The sequence below is a fragment of the Ranitomeya imitator genome, chromosome 1, assembly GCF_032444005.1.
Source record: "Ranitomeya imitator isolate aRanImi1 chromosome 1, aRanImi1.pri, whole genome shotgun sequence".
NCBI lineage: Eukaryota > Metazoa > Chordata > Amphibia > Anura > Dendrobatidae > Ranitomeya > Ranitomeya imitator.
Window position 1 is genome coordinate 953,117,940 of NC_091282.1, and position 21,920 is coordinate 953,139,859.

A 21,920-nucleotide genomic window follows, 5' to 3' on the forward strand; every position below is an offset into this window, starting at 1 on the left:
GGCTTGACACGTCCCGAGCAAGCCCTGCCCACTTCCGATCTGCCAGCCAGAACTTCCGGCACCGCAGCTAAGCCTAGGATAGCTCCACCCACATCTTCTCCCTGCTTCTTGGCGCCCAGGCCGCAGGCCCCGACAGGTCAGGCCCGAGCCTCTGTACACAGCGCTGCACTGGCCCCGCCCAACCCTGTGCCAAACCGCCATGGACCTCTGGCCAGCCCACACCGGGCCCGCTATGTTCCCCCACGCAGGCAACGCTGATGTGCCTGCTGGGGGGACACAGCGTGGGGTCAGGTGCCAGAGCCCACAATGCGGTCGCAGAATGTGATGACTGATCCAACCGGACCTGTTAGCCCGCTCTGCAGCTAAGAGAGTACACCACAAGCATGCACACTGTCGCACCAAAACACGAACATATTAATAAACTATGCACCCCCAACACTCCCATGGTCTCAAACACAAACCGTTAGTGATTTTCCATCAACCCCCTGCCCCCTCAAGCACACCCCACAGCGCTAGTCTAACCGTCACTACGCCATCTTTCTCGTTACGCCCTACACCGCCAGTCACGCCCCATAGCTGGCATAATGACCACCCAAGTCCCAAAATAAACGCCCCAACACAACCCCTAGCCATGGCGGTCGCAGGCATACACGCCGCGGACCTTCCCCATCCTCCTCTGAAGTCTTCCACCACAACCCTCGCTGTCCCTCTGTCGGTATTCCCACTACCGACGCAGACACAGCTCATATAGGAGCCGCCATAGATTCCGTTCCTCCAGATGGCGTTCGCCATCAACAACGGATGGGTCAGACACATCAGGAAGTCACACTTGGCGGTGTCATACGCACGAGGGAAGACGGCGGTCTCACCGTTCATCCAGAGTGGTCACCCAGAGGGAACAATCAACACCCTCCATCATCGACCATGCGAGAGCCGGAGTTCCACCAGCAGCAGTAGCCTCTCGGCCTCGGGCACACGACAGATCTCATCCGTCACGTTCTCAGTCCTTGGCCAATTTTTCGGACTGACTGACCTTCATTTCTTAAAGTAATGATGGCCACTTGTTTTTCTTTATTTAGCTGCTTTTTTCTTGCCATAATACAAATTCTAACAGTCAATTCAGTAGGACTATCAGCTGTGTATCCACCAGACTTCTGCACAATACAACTGATGGTCCCAACCCCATTTATAAGGCAAGAAATCCGACATATTAAACCAGACAGGGCACACCTGTGAAGTGAAAACCATTCCCGGTGACTACCTCTTAAAGCCCATCAAGAGAATGTCATCAAAGCAAAAGGTGGCTACTTTGAAGAACCTAGAATATAAGACATTTTCAGTTGTTTCCCACTTTTTTTGTTAAGTATATAATTCCACATGTGTTAATTCATAGTTTTGATGCCTTCAGTGTGAATGTACAATTTTCATAGTCATGAAAATACAAAAAAATCTTTAAATGAGAACGTGTGTCCAAACTTTTAGTCTGTACTGTATGGTTACAACTCATGCTGTCTCAAAAACAACTCCCCTTTTCAGCAGCGACCACCTATTATTCGGCAGCTGCAGGCCAGAATTCAGTGGTCGTACCTGGACCAGGGGCCTGCTTACTATTTAAAGAAGGATACTGCTGATTCCACGGGTCCTGTAAATATAGACACGAATGCTCAGCCTGCATCCAGGTGTACCCACCAAGCAAACAGAGCGCTTACGAGGCATAACCCAGGTGAGCATAACCGCAATGGGCCCATAGCTAAGCCTTTATCCCAATCAAGAAGCTGCACAGCAGCTATATTACAGTTTTAAATACGGCTTTTTTATCCCCTTCAAATTTAGTCAAACACCTATATGGGCAAATAATCTAAAATCGGCGCACAAATTCCCTGAGATTTTACATAAAAAAACAAAAAAAGAGGTAGAACTAGACAGGATGGTGGGCCCATGTAAATCATAGCCATTCAGGAATTTCAAAATCTCGCCATTAGGTATTGTTCCCAAAAAAGTACCTGGAAAATATCAGTTGATACATCACCTTTCCTACCCAAAAGATGCTTCGGTTAATGACGCAATTCCAGCGGAAGAAAAGTCTGTAACCTACGCTTCATTTGACAGGGCAGTCGAACTCGTGCACGCAGCTGGGCCCGGTGCCCTGCGGGCAAAATCTGACAGTCAGCTTTCCTCCTTTGCCCGTGCACTGTGAATGCTTCCATTTGTTGGGTTGTAAGGTGGACCAGCTGTTTTATTTCGACATGTGCCTACCGATGGGCTGTTCCATTTCCTGTCACTATTTTGAGCTTTTCAGTACCTTCCTAGACTGGGTAGTATGATACGAAGCAGCCAGCAATTCAACAATTCACTACCTCAACCATTTTTGTTTGTTGGACACAGGGACTCCAAACTCTGCTCCTTTCTTCTCCAAAAGTTTAAGTTTATATCTCGGTAATTCGGAGTACCACTATCACCGGAAAAAACAATCGGCCCACGGAAAGTGCTGCCTTTCCTCGGCATCAAAATATACACCAATGCAATGGTTTTTCAATTACCAGCTGTTAAATTACAAAATATTCTGCAAATGGTAGAAAGTTTCCACGAAGCAAAAAAAGTCACCCTACAGCAGATTGCAGTCCTTGCTAGGTTTGCTCAACTTTGCTTACGCAGATTATCGCTAGCAACGAAGGGCATTGTCCAGCCGGGCCACAGAATTATACTCAACCGCTCAGATTTGTTGGTCTGGAGGACATTCCTAGAATCCTACAATGCGCATACATGCGTCAAGAGACGCCAAGCAAAGATCTAGGCCTAGTGGTAGGTGGAAATATCAGACGTGTTTGTGGCAATCTACAAGGACCAATGGTGCAAAGGCAGCTGGCCAGACTTGTGGACCACGGCTGTCTGGGGCTGCAACCCATCACTGGTAGAAATTTTTTCGATAGTAACATCAGTCGAGCTCTGGGGTCCAATTAAAAAATGCCCAAATAAAAAATGTGAACATCAGATTTTTAACCAAACACCCGGGAACAGTAAAAAGCTTAAAAAGCATGTCCTCTTATTCCCTGCCCATACTCGAGCTGTTGCGCCGCTTAGCACTATTATGCCTGAAACACAACATCCGGTGCCGTGCCAGATTTACGTCGGGTGTAGATGATAAAATTGTTAACTCTGTTATCTTCGATTGGCAGGCCTTCAAAGTCTTCCTTCCCAACGCATAGCCATCGGGCTTACAGTGTCCTAATTCCTTTTGAGACACGGTGACCAATCACGGATGCCCTAAATCCGAGCTTCAGTGACACTGGCTACCTGGCAGGTTTAGAGTAAGGCATGGGAAGAGTGGTGCTCACTAATTCAAAGAAGACCAGTCGATAGGTGCGATCGGGCGAGATGAGACGTGTCAGCAGAACTCTTGAATCGGCTCAAATGTAGAGGCGCGTCAGTTACATTAGCGCAACGGTACAAAAGAAAAAGGGAAAAGAAGCGCAATAAATGTGCACACTCAGCTGTAATTTAGAAAATGTAAACAATGCTTTATTGAGGCCGAAAAACACAGTGCCTATACATATAAAAACATTTAAAACAACATGTAAAAACATACCCAAACATATCACTACCGTACCCTCTGGATAAGCGCAACGGTATTTATAATAGCCTTTTTCTTTCAGCTAATGGGGAGGGCGGACGTAACTAAATATTTTTTCATCAAGCAAGCCGTTAAAGGCTGGAAAAGGCTTCAACCTAGTCAGGAATGTCATCGCCCCTTTTCTTTAAGTCTATTGCACGATATTATTGGAATTTCTTGATCAGTGAGCAAGTCACAATATGAGTCAACACTAATATCTGCAGCGTGTGCAATCGCATTCTTCAGGGCACTTCGCATTAGCGAACTAGTGCCGAGGTCAATAACAGCATCGGTAGGTGGCTCAATCAACGAAGACCTCGTTATATGCAGTGACGCTCTGCGCATTAGGGTGCGGAAATCTAAATGCAACCCCACCGGTAGAGGGACGTGGGTCTTGGTCAAGGCGGCAGATGGTCCTATATGCCCCGTAAAAAGTCATGACAGAAAAAAGACTGGCACATCCAAACTATTGTGAATAGGTGCATACCAGGAGCAGCTACCTCCATATACAATATACAAGAAAAGGTTGCCCTCTATTGTGCCAAAGCATTGTCTAATATGAAATACATGAAATATGAATAGCAAAATAGCTTTTGAACATTAGGAAAAATATTTGAGAGAAGCTTTGCACAGGATTTGGCCAAATAGTGTGAGCCCATCAACCATCGTCAAGGTGGTCTCATTAAACTGATGGGTCCCTGACCTCCCTGTCCAAATGTGAACACTTACCGAAGGCTAATGTCTGTATGCTTGTGTGAATGTGGACACCTCTGTCAGCAAAGCCTACATATGGGTTGGCCGGAACCAAGGGTGACTAGATGTAAAAAACACATGGTGATGGGAGGAGTGCTCAGTCAGTAAGCTAACATAGAAATAATGTTAAAAATAGTCAGACGATATACGGTAATAAGACACGCGGGTAGATTCTTTCTTTCACACACTGACGGGTCCCCTCTTACAAAATATGAGTTTCACGCAATCTTTAAACAGTGTTTAGAGGTAGTAGGCTTTAACCCAAAAGAATACGGGACACATTCCTTCTGAAAAGGGGTGGCCACCGAAGCAGCTAGAGAGGGAGTATCGGCAGTCATAGTACAGAGAATGGGTCGTTGGAAATCCGCATGTTTTGCCAGATAAATAAGACCAGACCTGCTTTAACACATCTTGTCTCTTACAGGCGGCTGTAAGCCTACAGTCCTAGTGGGACATTCTTTTGTCTATTGGACCAAACTACGGCTGAGCTGAAAAAAGGGAGGGGCATCAGAGGGCTCCAGTGGCATCAGATCTTCCGGGAGATGGTCAACATTGCTAAGAGGGCAAAAGGGCTAGTGATACTAGTGCTACACGCCGGCGGTAACGATTTGGCCAGGCAAAAAGGTGCCGAATTCTATACAGTGTTGTCAACGGACATAGAGCGATTTGTGTTATGATCCGGTGACCTTGGAGCTGCATGAGAACTTTCACTGGAGAAAGTGGCCACTATACTGACCGCAACCCTGAACTTAAAGGGCACCTGTCACCCCGAAAATCGCGGGTGAGGTAAGCCCACCGGCATCAAGGGCTTATCTACAGCATTCTGTAATGCTGTAGATAAGCCCCCGATGTTACCTGAAAAAGGAGAAAAAGACGTTATATTATACTCACCCAGGGGCGGTCCCGCTGCTGGTCAGGTCGGATGGGCGTCTCCGGTCCGCTGCGGTGCCTCCCATCTTCTTTCCATGACGTCCTCTTCTGATCTTCAGCCACGGCTCCGGCGCAGGCGTACTTTGCTCTGCCCTGTTGAGGGCAGACAAAGTACTGCAGTGCGCAGGCGCCGGGCCTCTGACCTTTCCGGCGCCTGCGCACTGCAGTACTATCCTCTGCCCTCAAGAGGGCAGAGCAAAGTACGCCTGCGCCGGAGCCGTGGCTGAAGATCAGAAGAGGACGTCATGGAAAGAAGATGGGAGGCGCCACAGTGGACCGGAGACGCCCATCCGACCTGACCAACAGCGGGACCGCCCCTGGGTGAGTATAATATAACGTCTTTTTCTCCTTTTTCAGGTAACATCGGGGGCTTATCTACAGCATTACAGAATGCTGTAGATAAGCCCCTGATGCCGGTGGGCTTACCTCACCCGCGATTTTCGGGGTGACAGGTTCCCTTTAAAAACCGCAACTAGAAGTAGCCGTGGAGTGTACCTAACACACCTAGACACCTCGTCACAGCCGGAGGACTAAATACCCCTAAAGATAGAAATGGGAATACTATCTTGCCTCAGAGAAAATCCCCAAAGGATAGACAGCCCCCCACAAATATTGGCGGTGAGTTGGAGAGGAAAAAACCATACACAGGCAGAAAAAACAGGATTTAGCACAGGAGGCCACTCTAGCTAGATAGGACAGAATAGGACAGAGTTCTGTGCGGTCAGTATTAAAACCCTTCAAAAAATCCACAGCAGAATATACAAAAAACTTCCTACATCTAATTAAAGATGTAGGAGCGTATATCTGCAACTCCAGTGAAACCAACCAGACTGAGAAAACACAGACACAGTCTAATCTGGACAAAAGAAAAACAAACGAACAGTACAGAAAATAAGCACACTGCATGTGTGCCACAGGAAAAGAAACAGACACTTATCTTTGCTGAACTGGCAGATAAGCAGGAGAGGCCAGGCAGAGATCCAACACTTAGCAAGGGCTAAAGGATCCTGCACACCTAAATATCCCAGTCAGAATTGTAATTATCTGATACATCTGGCCAGGACTGCGAGTCAGAGACAACTGCATTCCCACCAACAACCACTGGAGGGAACCAAAGAGCAGAATTCACAACAGATTTGCCTGTTTATTAACGGATATGGTGGTGGTTTGGTCGGAGATAATACCACGAGCGGTCTGCCATGGAGCCAAGGACGTGAAAGCCATCAACAAATCAAGGAAAAGGATCAACACAAAGATGGCGAAATTTGTGAAAGAAAACTATGGCATCGTGGTTCGCCACCACGAGCTAGAAGGAGACAACTCAGCTTTACTGAGACGGAATGGCATTCATCTCACGTATATCGGGCTCAAAATATTTTTGGCCAGCTTGCAGAAGGGAGTTGAACAGGCCCTAATGATGTTGTGTGGGGGTCGGAGTCCTGTGTAGGTCATACGCATGATCCTCTGTGGCGGTAGGGTAGAGGGGGAAAGGTTCGTAACCTCTCATCGGCTTGCTCGCCCAGTGATCACTGACGGGGCCTTCAGCGATGAGTCCGTTGCGAATTGTAATTGCCCTTCTCTGCTTATCAATTAGTAAACTGTGACCGACCTGTTCAACCTACCCAGGCCTGTCGGTGTTTTTTATTACAGGATTAGCGAGAGGGGGAAAAGCACTGTTTACTACACATGGGTCTCTGCAGTCCTGTGTACTTTGTTTAATTTATCACTGGTGGGTGACAGACACCCTTTAAGGATGAATATTCCAATTATTGAAATGTCATTGATCCGATTGATAATGGCCGGTCATGTGCAATCACCTATCCAAGAAACTGAACTCCAGGACGTTTTAAAACAAGGTTGGAGTCGCCTATAATGAGCAATTGTCTTGTATCTTTGTGTAATTAATTCATATGGTCTGTGAAGTGGACTTAAGAAAGTGTTAAGCCCCTCTTGTCTTGCGGTATCGGCCACTTTACGTAACAAGATATGCAAATATCTTAAATAGAAAATTATTACAGCACTACGGGCTTCTTGAAGACGACACAAATGTATTCAACTTCCTAAAGGCTCGTAATTACAAACGGGAAGCAATGGTCTTGATTTTTATTTAACCTATTTAAGAAGGCTTTTCATTTCAAGTGTATTTCAGAGAAGTGCAAATTGCTTTCTAAAGTGAGTTTTGGCTAGTGTTAAATGAGAGAATCCTCTTCTTGTTCTGGTACTGTCAAAAGCAGCGTGATTTACTTGCAAATTCTGCTCCTGCTTGGATGATGCAAGCAAATCCCTCATCTAGGCATTAATTGTTTAATCAAACCTGACAAGAATTCTTCATTCTGTATGAGAAACTAGTAGAGTTATAAGACACGAAACCTTCTCGAAGAAACAGCCACATCAGCAGGCACGAATTTGGCCTTGTAGGTTTTAATCTTCCACCTCGATTGAACTCCTACTACTCCCAAAGTCTTCTCATTCCACATAGACTCAACGTATTCATTTTCAACAATCTACCTCTCAGTTTCAATGACATATCCGTTTCCATCTGTCTACAGTCTTTTAACCCCTTTGTGTCAGTGCGGGGTGCGTCGTAACTGGCAGCTACTGGGTGACTGCTGACATTTAATATCTGTGATCAGCAAACACGACAAACCGAAGCATAATGCAATACAAATGTCAAGAATGCGGGTAGACAAGAACAAAAAAATGTGACGTAAAGCAATAAGACAGAACACAGGAACAAAATAGAAAAACTGGAGACTTACGTGTGAACATTGTGAGAAACCAAGGAATAGCGTAGAGCTGAAAGACAATGAAGATGCAATCAATGTGGGAACAATCTGTCCTCGGAAGAAACAACCTTTCAGTGATGAGTAATGTCATTGTCACAAATATGCTACACGGTACCCACAAATGGAGGTGTCGCTCTGAAAAGTGAAGACTAATACAACTAAATGTGAACTTATTACACAAAACATAACAGCACGGTGTCTAGACTGGGATTTGGACACAGTGGCACTTTTCCTTAAAATGTAAAAAAAAAAAAAAAATCACATGGAGACGTCATGTCGCCTTTCCAGACTTCTGAGAAATGGATCAATATATTTTTTAGGTTTTACTAACATGCACAAGATAGAAAAAAGAAGAAAATGATCCCTCTTTGTTTCTTGATTTTGTAACAAGATATTAGATACCAAATTCTAGTATTGATCCAACTCAGTGAAGTCTTTCCCTTTATCTCAGATTGTTTTCTGGCCCTCATCTTTTAGCCTTGCTCTACTACTCCGTATTTGATGCAGTGGATATCCTTAGGTCTTTGTTATTTATGATAGGGGGACTCAATTGGGTGACTTTAAAAACTAATGATTAGGTTGATAATAATGTGAATTTTAGTTTTTTTCTTTCTTTGTTGGGATGGGAGTTACTCTAGCTTACTATTGACTTTGGTGCTTCTTTCACTAAACTGGTAGCACAGAATGACTTATGTTTTTAAAGGGAATCTGTCAGCAGGCATTTGCTGTTTAATCTGAGAGCGGTATAATGTAGGACTCAAGAGCCCGATTAGGCTGTGTGCTGTAGTTTCAATACAATCAGCATTTTAGCAACAGGATTTTATCATTACAGGACTACTTCTCCTGTGCAGAGCAGTCAGGCTAATCTGTAACTCCGCCTTCCACGACAGATTGGCAATTTGCTGACAATGCACAGTACACAGAAGAAGCTGCCAGTTGGGGGTGTGGTTGGGGTTTAATATGGAACATCTTAGCTCTACTACATCAAGCAAACAAGAATTCTATCAAAACTGCACCAAGCAGTCCAGTAAGTGACACATTCCTGGAATCAAGCTTTTTTTTCCGTATATTATGCAGCTCTCAGATTCCCTTTAAGAGGAACTGCTCTTAAATAAAACATAGGAGATCCTTAAAATTAGTTTATTTGATTGAAGCATATGGTGGTGACAGGGCGGCTCAGGTTAGGTAGATCATTTTGGATCTACGCACTTTTCTACTGAAAACAAAAATGTAATAGCCGAATGAATCACTGAATCATTGGAAGGGTGTAAGGGAGGACAGAGGTAAGCCACCCAGCCTAACCAGGCCAGTATCCACCAGCTGAGATCACCTCTTTAGGGTATTAACATAACCAACACACTTTGTTTAATTTTCTTTGTGCAGAAATCCTAATTTATATGATAAAAAAATAACTAAAAACGAGCTTCTGCGCCCACTTGCCCGGCAAACAGGGAGGAAACAGTTCAATGATCAGTACAGTGGAAATGACTCAAGTACTTGGTGGCTCTAAGTAAATGAACGCAGTAAGTACCAAGGTCACACACGCTTCTGAAGATCATCAAAGGACAACAGCGCACAAGAGTTCTGGAGGACACTCGGGGCTCATCGATAACAGAAGTTAAAAGAACAGAAGCCATGAACCATATACTACTACTCAGAAAACAATGAGCTAATTCACATGTGCAAGAAAATGAAAATATAATATTGTTCAAAAAATACATGTGTAGCAGATGCGGAGGCTTAGGAGTTTCTTTTTATCTTTTTACTAAATAGAGAACTGCTGTGCAAGTGAGAAGTTTGTGTTAAAGACAAGGTCAAGGAGCGGCTAGAATGTACCATGGTTATAGTAAACCTTAGAAAGGTATTTAAAGAGAATTACAATGAGACATGTTAGAAGTTGTACACCTCTCTTGTAATGTAAAATGGTTTCCAAGTAGTATGCGCTGCAGATGCACAGCAGAGTGAGCTGTCAATCAAAGTGCCAGGGCGTGGCTACAGGAGGAATAAAGGCTCCCAGGAGGAATAAAGTTCATTTTCTCCAAGTAGCTGTACATTCAGTAAGGGGCTGGACAACAATGTAATACTAGTAACCCACAGATTAACCCTATATCAGCAGGTTAATAGTATTTGGAGACATAAAAGATTCCCTTTAATAAAACGTTTCGTAATCTACTGCAGCTTTGCTAGTCCTCTCAATGATGAACCTGTGCTGTGAAGTCCTCGATCTTCATGAGCTTTGTCAATCCACTCGCTCCACCATTGATTACGGTAACAGCTCTATACATATGCACAGAGCTCATTATTGAGAAGACAAGCAAAGCTGCAGCAGATAAAACAATCATTTTATAAAACCTATAGCAAGAAGTTCAGTAAGTGAGTCTATTTTATGCCACTCTCAGATTTGGAAACAGAAACCTGGTAACAGATTCCCTTTAAATAAGTCTGTTAGACCGGATGAGGCTAATCTACTTACTATGAAATTGCGTGTCAGAATGGCTGTATAATTGTTGTTTTTTTAATTGCTTCCCCCTATCATTAAAATGAGAATTGAAATGAGCTTCTCCATGCTGTTCTAGTAATTTGTCTCTTAACCAGCCTGTAAACTATTTGAAAATGCCGATCCCTACGCAGTGGACATGAGTTATCCAGAGCCAACGTCATCAACAGGGCGTGTGTATCAGAATAACTGATAATTGGTATAGCATTAGTTATACGTGTAACCCCTGAATGATTTTCCCTTCATGAAGGCATTTGCAGTGCCAAATCTGTCACATCACGGATAGTAATGGTGCCGACTATAATTTATTAATACTAGGGTCCGTCAGGTATCCATCATGGTATCCATAATTTTATAATTAGCTCCAGCATGCTTTGGCCAGGGCACTCACATGTCTCCCTCTCTAGTTTTCCAAAAAAATCTCTTGGTGGAGCAGGTGCCAGAGAACACAGCAATAAGGCATGTTCCTTTTTACACTGGTGTCCCATTTAACAGTCTCTTACAAGTGCTCCCATCAAAATTTGTACCTCTAAATATATTGAAATCACATTATACAGCAGTGTGTACTTACAATTGCTCATTTTGCGTTTCTACCCAGCTAATTCTTCTCATCTCTCGCTCTATGTAGAAACAGGAAGCCTCTTTTCCCTGCATGAGTCATCCCGTTCATCAACTCCTGACACAATCCCTCTTCTCCTTCCTCTCCCAGGAACTTTTACAGTGATGACTCATACAGGGAAAATTGACATCCCTGTTTCTACATTGAGCTTAGAAGGATTCAGTTTGTCAGTTTTTAATCACGTGATGCCGCAGATCTAATGGAAAAGAGAAGAATTAGCTGGGTAGAAGGCAACAAAGTACACAGCGACATAATATGATGATTGCAATATGTCAATTTGTTTCTAATACCCAGTGAAAACTTTGTGACACCCAAACAATTCTGTCCAAAATATTGCTGCTACAGATTGTATGTCTCAAGAAATTAAAATGCTCGTAGCGTAATCTGTACTGTAATATCATGGAACAGTTTTACACAAAAATGTTTACAATATACAACAGAATAACTGCTGGAATACTCAGAAACATAGGTAAGGTGATGTGATTGAAAATGTGACTGTGGTGTGTGGGTCTCTTTAAGAATATTTCCTATTTTTTATTTTCTACACTACAAACCAGAGACGCAGGCTACTTATATTGTCCCACAGTGCCCCCTAGCAGCGAAGGGTGGAAATCACACCTTCTCCTAATGTCTCTCTGGTAAGCACAATCTCGACAGAGACCACAAAATAACATTTTTCTATCCATGCTGAATACAAAAGCCTGGGCCACAAATTAAACGGTGTCCGATTTGTTTTACAACTGCTGCTAAAGTGAAAGATCATAAAGCAGAGCTGGCGATATTATAATACGGCTTACATTGATTTAGATCAGCACTGAGGTATGGAAGACAGGGAGAGGGAAACCATTTACTTGTGCCCTGTCATTGGCTCCGGCATACAGGAAATTCCATCTATTTATCTACTTTCATTTGTAGCTATGTATTTTCTATTTGTGTCTATCCATCCACCTACCTATCTGCACATTTATAAAAAAGGGGAAAAAATTAGGCAGCTTTCCAGACAGCAATGGGTACAAAGCCTCGTAGTCTCAGCCAAAATCATCTTCATACATACCCCTCCCCCCATACTCCTTTATGTAGGAGTTTATTCCTATCTCTGTACTATCTCAATTCAAATTCAGATTGGGGTTATTAGCAGGACTAAGTACATGTTACCATTGTCACAGCAAGTGGTGAAATAATAGGGGGATGGGGAAAGGCATGCATCCAGGGTGGGGTATAGGGGTCCATGACATATCGGCCTCTAATTCTGTGGCGGGCACTTACATATTGCACTGCTATGGCTGCTGCACTTTCCTATTCCCCCAGTACTATTGAAAGTTTCTCTTCCTCCTCTATGGAGGTGAAACCTGGAGAGAGATCAGACAGTCTCTTGCTGAGAGTGTCCCTCACTGTGGAGTATTTGGGGCACCTCAGCTAGAAGTGGGTCTTATCCTCCACAGTCTCCTGGGGGCACTGCTGGCAGAGTCTGCCCTCTCGGGGCTTGTAGTTCTGTTGGTCTGGCCCGGATTCACTATGGCACTATGGGCACTCATTCTGTACCGGCTCAGGATCTCTCGCTATTTGGTGTTTGCTAGTATCTCTCCATCTAGTATCTATCTGTTTATCTATCTATCTATCTATCTTATATCTATCTATCTATCTATCTATCCATATACAGCCAACGAAAACCCAACAGTCATTATCTCAGTAAATTAGAATACTTTATAACATTGGCTTGAAAATGATTTTAAAATCTGACATGTTGTCCTACTGAAATGTATGTTCAGTAAATGCACTCAATACTTGGTCAGGGCTCCTTTTGCATCAATTGCTGCATCAATGTGGTGTGTCATAGAGGCGATCAGCCTGTGGCACTGCTGAGGTGTTATGGAAGCCCAGGTTGCTTTGATAGCAGCCTTCAGCTCGTCTGCATTGTTGGGTCTGGTGTCTCTCATCTTCCTCTTGACAATACCCCATAGATTCTGTATGGGGTTAAGGTCAGGCGAGTTTGCCGGCCAATCAAGCACAGTGATACTGTTATTTGTAAACCAGGTATTGGTACTTTTGGCAGTGTGGACAGGTGCCAAGTCCTTCTGGAGAATTAAATTTCCATCTCCAAAAAGATTGTCGGCAGAGGGAAGCATGAAGTGCTCTAAAATTTTCTATCTATCTATCTATCTATCTAGTATCTATATCTGTCTATCTACCATCTATCTATCCATATATTATCTATTTATATATTATAGAACAATTTACCCAATATCTATCTGTCAATCCATTTATCTATCGTTCTTTTTATCTACTGTATCTGTTTACAGGATGTAGCGATCTACAATATCTATCTACAGTATCTATCTACAGTTAGGTCCATATATATTTGGACAGAGACAACATTTTTCTAATTTTGGTTATAGACATTACCACAATGAATTTTAAACAATTCATATGCAGTTGAAGTTCAGACTTTCAGCTTTCTTTTGAGGGTATCCACATTAAAATTGGATGAAGGGTTTAGGAGTTTCAGCTCCTTAACATGTGCCACCCTGTTTTTAAAGGGACTAAAAGTAATTGGACAGATTCAATAATTTTAAATAAAATGTTCATTTTTAGTACTTGGTTGAAAACCCTTTGTTAGCAATGACTGCCTGAAGTCTTGAACTCATGGACATCACCAGACGCTGTTTCCTCCTTTTGATGCTCTGCCAGGCCTTCACTGCGGTGGTTTTCAGTTGCTGTTTGTTTGTGGGCCTTTCTGTCTGAAGTTTAGTCTTTAACAAGTGAAATGCTGCTCAATTGGGTTGACATCTGGTGACTGACTTGGCCATTCAAGAATATTCCACTACTTTGCTTTAATAAACTCCTGGGTTGCTTTGGCTTTATGTTTTGGGTCATTGTCCATCTGTAGTATGAAACGACGACCAATCAGTTTGGCTGCATTTGGCTGGATCTGAGCACACAGTATGGCTCTGAATACCTCAGAATTCATTTGGCTGCTTCTGTCCTGTCCTATGTCACATCATCAATAAACACTAGTGACCCAGTGCCACTGGCAGCCATGCATGCCCAAGCCATCACACTGCCTCCGTTGTGTTTTACAGATGATGTGGTATGCTTTGGATCATGAGCTGTACCACGCCTTCGCCATACTTTTCTCTTTCCATCATTCTGGTAGAGGTTAATCTTGGATTCATCTGTCCAAAGAATGTTCTTCCAGAACTGTGCTGGCTTTTTAGATGTTTTTTAGCATAGTCCAGTCTAGCCTTTTTATTCTTGATGCTTATGAGTGGCTTGCACCGTGCAGTGAACCCTCTGTATTTACTTTCATGCAGTCTTCTCTTTATGGTAGATTTGGATATTGATACGCCGACCTCCTGGAGAGTGTTGGTCACTTGGTTGGCTGTTGTGAAGGGGTTTCTCTTCACTATGAAGATTATTCTGCGATCATCCACCACTGCTGTCTTCCGTGGGCGCCCAGGTCTTTTTGCATTGATGAGTTTACCAGTGCTTTCTTTCTTTCTCAGGATGTACCAAACTGTAGATTTTGCCACTCCTAATATTGTAGCAATTTCTCGGATGGGTTTTTTGTTTTCGCAGCTTAAGGATGGCTTGCTTCACCTGCATGGAGAGCTCCTTTGACCACATGTTTACTTCACAACAAAACCTTCCAAATGCAAGCACCACACCTCAAATCAACTCCAGGCCTTTTATCTGCTAAATTGAGAATGACTTAACGAAGGGATTGCCCACACCTGTCCATGAAAAAGCCTTGGAGTCAATTGTCCAATTACCGTATATACTCGAGTATAAGCCGAGATTTTCAGCCCATTTTTTTGGGCTGAAAGTCCCCCTCTCGGCTTATACTCGAGTCATATACCCGGGTGTCAGCAGGTGAGGGGGAGCGGGGGCTGTGTAGTTATACTTACCTGCTCCCAGCGCGGTCCCTGCAGTCCCTGGCTTCTCCGGCGCTGCAGATTCTTCCTGCACTGAGCGGTCACATGGCACCGCTCATTACAGAAATGAATAGGCAGCTCCACCCCCATAGGGGAGGAGCCGCATATTCATTGCTGTAAATGATCGGTGCCATGTGACCGCTCAATTACAGGAAGAAGCTGCAGCGCCGGAGAAGCCAGGGACTGCAGGGACCGCGCCGCAGCAGGTAAGGGGAGCGCAGCGCTATAATTACCTGCTCCTCGCTCCGGCTCCGTCTGCAGCGTCCTCTAGCAATGACGCTCAGGTTAGAGGGCGCTGTGACGTAGTCAGTGCGCGCCCTCTGCTGAGCGTCAGTGCTGGAGACGGAGCCGCAGAGGAGCAGGTAATTATTGAAAGCGCCGGCGTCCTGAGAAGAGAGGTGAGTATGTGATTTTTTTTTTTTTTTATGGCAGCACCAGCAGCATTCTAAGGAGCACCTATGGGGCCATAAAGGTGCAGAGCATATAAGGGGCACAGCATTATAAGGAGCACCTATGGGGCCATAAAGGTGCAGAGCATATATGGGGCACAGCATTATAAGGAGCACCTATGGGGCCATAAAGGTGCAGAGCATATAAGGGGCACAGCATTATAAGGAGCATCTATGGGGCCATAAAGGTGCAGAGCATATAAGGGGCACAGCATTATAAGGAGCACCTATGGGGCCATAAAGGTGCAGAGCATATATGGGGCACAGCATTATAAGGAGCACCTATGGAGCCATAAAGGTGCAGAGCATATAAGGGGCACAGCATTATAAGGAGCATCTATGGGGCCATAAAGGTGCAGAGCATATATGGGGCACAGCATTATAAGGAGCACCTATGGGGCCATAAAGGTGCAGAGCATATAAGGGGCACAGCATTATAAGGAGCATCTATGAGGCCATAAAGGTGCAGAGCATATATGGGGCACAGCATTATAAGGAGCACCTATGGGGCCATAAAGGTGCAGAGCATATATGGGGCACAGCATTATAAGGAGCACCTATGGGGCCATAAAGGTGCAGAGCATATATGGGGCACAGCATTATAAGGAGCACCTATGGGGCCATAAAGGTGCAGAGCATATATGGGGCACAGCATTATAAGGAGCACCTATGGGGCCATAAAGGTGCAGAGCATATATGGGGCACAGCATTATAAGGAGCACCTATGGGGCCATAATCAAAGGTGCAGAGCATATATGGCACAGCATTATAAGGAGCATCTATGGGGCCATAATCAACGGTGCAGAGCATTCTATATAGCACAGTTGTATATGGAGCATCTATGGGGCAATAATGAACGGTATGGAGCATCTATTTTTATTTTTGAAGTTCACCGGTAAATGCTGCATTTTCTACCCTAGGCTTATACTCGAGTCAATAAGTTTTCCCAGTTTTTTGTGGCAAAATTAGGGGGGGTCGGCTTATACTCGGGTCGGCTTATACTCGAGTATATACGGTACTTTTGGTCCCTTTTAAAACAGGGTGGCACATGGCAAGGAGCTGAAACTCCTAAACCCTTCATCCAATTTTAATGTGGATACCCTCAAATGAAAGCTCAAAGTCAGTACTTCAACTGCATCTGAATTGTTTTGTTTAAAATTCATTGTGGTAAGGTCTACAACCAAAATTAGAAAAACATTGTCTCTGTCCAAATATATATGGACCTAACTGTATATATATTTATATTCAGCATCTATTTAGCAATATCTATCCTTCCACCCAGTTATCTATCTACAGTATCTCGCTATCCACCCAGTTAACAATCTATCTACATTATCTATCTACAGAATACACACTGCTCAAAAAAAATAAAGGGAACACTAAAATCCCACATCCTAGATATCACTGAATGAAATATTCCAGTTGTAAATCTTTATTCATTACATAGTGGACTGTGTGGAGAAAAATAAAACATAAAAATGATCAACGTAAATCACAACTAATATCCCACCGATGTCTGGAGTTGGAATGATGCTCAAAATCAAAGTGGAAATTGAAGTTACAGGCTGATCCAACTTCAGTGGAAATGCCTCAAGACAAGGAAATGATGCTCAGTAGTGTGTGTGGCCTCCACATGCCTGTATGACCTCCCTACAATGCCAACTCCTGGACAGCCTGTGGTGCAATGTGACGTTTGTGGATGGTGCGAGACATGATGTCCCAGATGTGTTCAATTGGATTCAGGTCTGGGGAACGGGCAGGCCAGTCCATAGCTCAATGCCTTCATCTTGCAGGAACTGCTGACATACTCCAGCCACATGAGGTCTGGCATTGTCCTGCATTAGGAAGAGCCCAGGGCCAACAGCACCACCATATGGTCTCACAAGGGGTCTGAGGATCTCATCTCGGTACCTAATGGCAGTCACACTACCTCTGACAAGCACATGGAGAGCGGTGCGGCCCTCCAAAAAAATGCCACCCCACACCATTACTGACCCACTGCCAAACCGGTCATGCTGAAGGCAGCAGATCACTCTCCACGGCGTCTCCAGACTCTATCACGTCTGTCACATGTGCTCAGTGTGAACCTGCTTTCATCTGTGAAGAGCACAGGGCACCAGTGGCGAATTTGCCAATCCTCAGGTTCTGTGGCAAATGCTAAGCGTCCTGCACAGTGTTTGGCTGTGAGCACAACCCCCATCTGTGGACGTTGGGCACTCAGACCATCCTCATGGAGTCGTTTTCTAGCCGTTTGTGCAGACACATGCACATTTGTGGCCTGCTGGAGGACATTCCTTTTTGCAGGGCTCTGGCAGTGCTCCTCCATGCACAAAGGCTAAGGTAGCGGTCCTGCTGCTGGGTTGTTGCCCTCCTATGGCCCCCTCCACGTCTCCTGGCTTGTTTCCTGGTAGCACCTCCAGCCTCAGGAAACTACGCTGACAGATACAGCAAACCTTCTTGTCACAGCTCGCATTAATGTGCTATCCTGGATGAGCGGCACTACCTGAGCCACTTCTGTGGGTTGTAGAGTCCGTCTCATGCTACCACGAGTGTGAAAGCACAACCAACATTCAAAAGTGACCAAAACATCAGCCAGAAAGCATTAATACTGAGATGTGGTCTGTGGTCCCCACCTGCAGAATCACTCCTTTATTGAGTGTGTCTTGATAATTGGCAATAATTTCCATCTGTTGTCTATTCCATTTGCACAACAGCATGTGAAATTGATTGTCAAAAAGTGTTGCTTCCTAAGTGGACAGTTTGATTTCACAGAAGTTTGATTTACTTGGAGATATATTCTGTTGTTTAAGTGTTCCCTTTATTTTTTTGAGCAGTGTCTATACGGTGTTGATCTAACCATGAAGCTATCTATCCACCTAGTTAACCATCTTCGGTTTCCATCTCCAATATCTATCTCTCTATAGTAAATCAAATTCAAAAAAGCTTTATAGGCAGAACCAAAAAAAAATTAGTTTTGCCAAAGCATGTGTACAGTAGGGAATAAGGATAGGGGCTGTGGGAGTGATGGGTAGGGATATATGGTATCTACTTATTATATTCTATCAGTCTGTCATTCTTTGTAATCAGTCTATCATTCGATATAATCAATCAGACTGTCATTCTCCCCAGCCTGTCAGACTATCCATCCAGCTATCGTACAATTATTTCCGTCTAACCGCTACTGATGAGAATTCTCATCAGCTGGCCAGTGCAGATCAGCAGTGGTCTCAGCTGGTGTCGGACACTTACTTTACTATGCTGTTTCTCTATCTGCTCGCTGACCTATAACAGGGTGTAAATTGGATGCATCTAAAGGCTCGGCAGCTGGAATAAGAAGCAGGCAGCCTATACGTTACATCAAACTGGGTTTTGATGCTTTTTTCCCAACCGCTGTAAGCTTAATCTATTCTGTTACAAGGAACATGTTACGGATGTTTGTTACAGCTCATATTGATGGGAAAGCAGCAGCAGACAGTGGCTGGAAATAATAATAGTGATTGTCCACTAGGTAGAATGGAAACCTTAAACCTGCAAATGCTAAGACAAGACAGTGGAAAAGGAAACATAAAAAGCTATTTCTTTACAAATCAGATAAATCTTAATCTTTTTCTTAATAAGATACAATATTTAAAGAAAGAGGGTCTAGGTGATTCAAAAAAGTGAATCTAAAAATGGCAGTTTGGAGAAGGCACCCTTCAAATATCAGGGACCTGGAGCAGTTTGCCAAAGAAGAATGGTCTAAAATTCCAGCAGAGCATTGTAAGAAACTCATTGATGGTTACCGGAGCGGTTGGTCGCAGTTATTTTGGCTAAAGGTTGTGCAACCAAGTATTAGGCTGAGGGTGCCAATACTTTTGTCTGGCCCATTTTTGAAGTTTTGTGTGAAATGATCAATGTTTTGCTTTTTGCCTCATTCTCTTTTGTGTTTTTTTCATTTAAGACAAATTAAATGAAGATAATAATACCAAAGAATTTGTGTTTGCAATCATTTTCAGGAAGAAACTGAGTATTATCTGACAGAATTGCAGGGGTGTCAATACTTTTGGCCATGACTGTATATACAGGACAGGAGAAGTGGTACTGTGCAGTGTATATATACAAGACAAGAGGAGTGGTACTGTGCAGTGTATTTATACAGGACAGGAGAAGTGTTACTGTGCAGTGTATGTATACAAGACAAGAGGAGTGGTACTGTGTAGTGTATATATACAGGACAAGAGGAGTGGTACTGTGCAGTGTATATATACAGGACAGGAGGAGCAGTACTGTGCAGTGTATATATACAGGACAAGAGGAGTGGTACTGTGCAGTGTATATATACAGGACAGGAGGAGTGGTACTGTGCAGTGTATATATACAGGACAAGAGGAGTGGTACTGTGCAGTGTATATATACAGGACAAGAGGAGTGGTACTGTGCAGTGTATATATACAAGACAAGAGGAGTGGTACTGTGCAGTGTATATATACAGGACAAGAGGAGTGGTACTGTGCAGTGTATATATACAGGACAAGAGGAGTGGTACTGTGTAGTGTATATATACAGGACAAGAGGAGTGGTACTGTGCAGTGTATATATACAGGACAAGAGGAGTGGTACTGTGCAGTGTATATATACAGGACAAGAGGAGTGGTACTGTGCAGTGTATATATACAAGACAAGAGGAGTGGTACTGTGTAGTGTATATATACAGGACAAGAGGAGTGGTACTGTGCAGTGTATATATACAGGACAAGAGGAGTGGTACTGTGCAGTGTATATATACAGGACAAGAGGAGTGGTACTGTGCAGTGTATATATACAAGACAAGAGGAGTGGTACTGTGCAGTGTATATATACAGGACAAGAGGAGTGGTACTGTGCAGTGTATATATACAAGACAAGAGGAGTGGTACTGTGCAGTGTATATATACAGGACAAGAGGAGTGGTACTGTGCAGTGTATATATACAGGACAAGAGGAGTGGTACTGTGCAGTGTATATATACAGGACAAGAGGAGTGGTACTGTGCAGTGTATATATACAGGACAAGAGGAGTGGTACTGTGCAGTGTATATATACAAGACAAGAGGAGTGGTACTGTGTAGTGTATATATACAGGACAAGAGGAGTGGTACTGTGCAGTGTATATATACAGGACAAGAGGAGTGGTACTGTGCAGTGTATATATACAGGACAAGAGGAGTGGTACTGTGCAGTGTATATATACAAGACAAGAGGAGTGGTACTGTGCAGTGTATTTATACAGGACAGGAGAAGTGTTAATGTGCAGTGTATGTATACAAGACAAGAGGAGTGGTACTGTGCAGTGTATGTATATATATATATATATATATATATATATATATATATACCGTATATACTCAAGTATAAGCCTAGATTTTCAGCCCACTTTTTGGGGCACTCTATGTGGCACAGCTTTATATGGAGCATCTATGGGGCCATAATGAACGGTGCAGAGCATTATATATGGCACAGCTTTATATGGAGCATCTATGGGGCCATAATGAACGGTGCAGAGCATTATATATGGGGCACAGCTTTATATGGAGCATCTATGGGGCCATAACGAACGGTGCAGAGCATTATATATGGCACAGCTTTATATGGAGCATCTATGGGGCCATAATGAATGGTGCAGAGCATTATATGTGGCACAGCTTTATATGGAGCATCTATGGGGCCATAATGAACGGTGCAGAGCATTATATATGGCACAGCTTTATATGGAGCATCTATGGGGCCATAATGAACGGTGCAGAGCATTCTATATGGCACAGCTTTATATGGAGCATCTTATGGGGCAATAATGAACAGTATGCAGCATTATATGTGGCACAGCTTTATATTCAGCATCTTATGGGGCAATAATGAACAGTATGCAGCATTATATGTGGCACAGCTTTATATAGAGCATCTTATGGGGCAATAATGAACGGTATGGAGCATCTATTTTTATTTTTTAAATTCACCGGTAGCTGCTGCATTTCCTACCCTAGGCTTATACTCGAGTCAATAAGTTTTCCCAGTTTTTTGTGGCAAAATTAGGGGGGTCGGCTTATACTAGGGTCGGCTTATACTCGAGTATATACGGTATATATATATACATATACAGGACAGGAGGTGTGGTACTGTGCAGTGTATATTTACAGGACAGGAGAAGTGGTACTGTGCAGTGTATATATACAGGACAAGAGGAGTGGTACTGTGCAGTGTATATATACAGTGGGGCAAAAAAGTATTTAGTCAGTCAGCAATAGTGCAAGTTCCACCACTTAAAAAGATGAGAGGCGTCTGTAATTTACATCATAGGTAGACCTCAACTATGGGAGACAAACTGAGAA

The 21,920-nt window shown here is 43.7% G+C and overlaps 1 protein-coding gene across 2 annotated transcripts in view; it reads right to left on the reverse strand.

Moving 5' to 3' along the window:
• TBCK (TBC1 domain containing kinase) overlaps positions 1-21,920 on the reverse strand; it is a 494,232-nt gene that overhangs the window by 274,707 nt on the left and 197,605 nt on the right. For both annotated transcript variants that reach the window (XM_069743716.1, XM_069743717.1), the window contains exon 21: positions 8,053-8,089. In XM_069743716.1, coding sequence (XP_069599817.1) covers positions 8,053-8,089 — 37 coding nt within the window. The remainder of the gene's footprint in view (positions 1-8,052; positions 8,090-21,920) is intronic.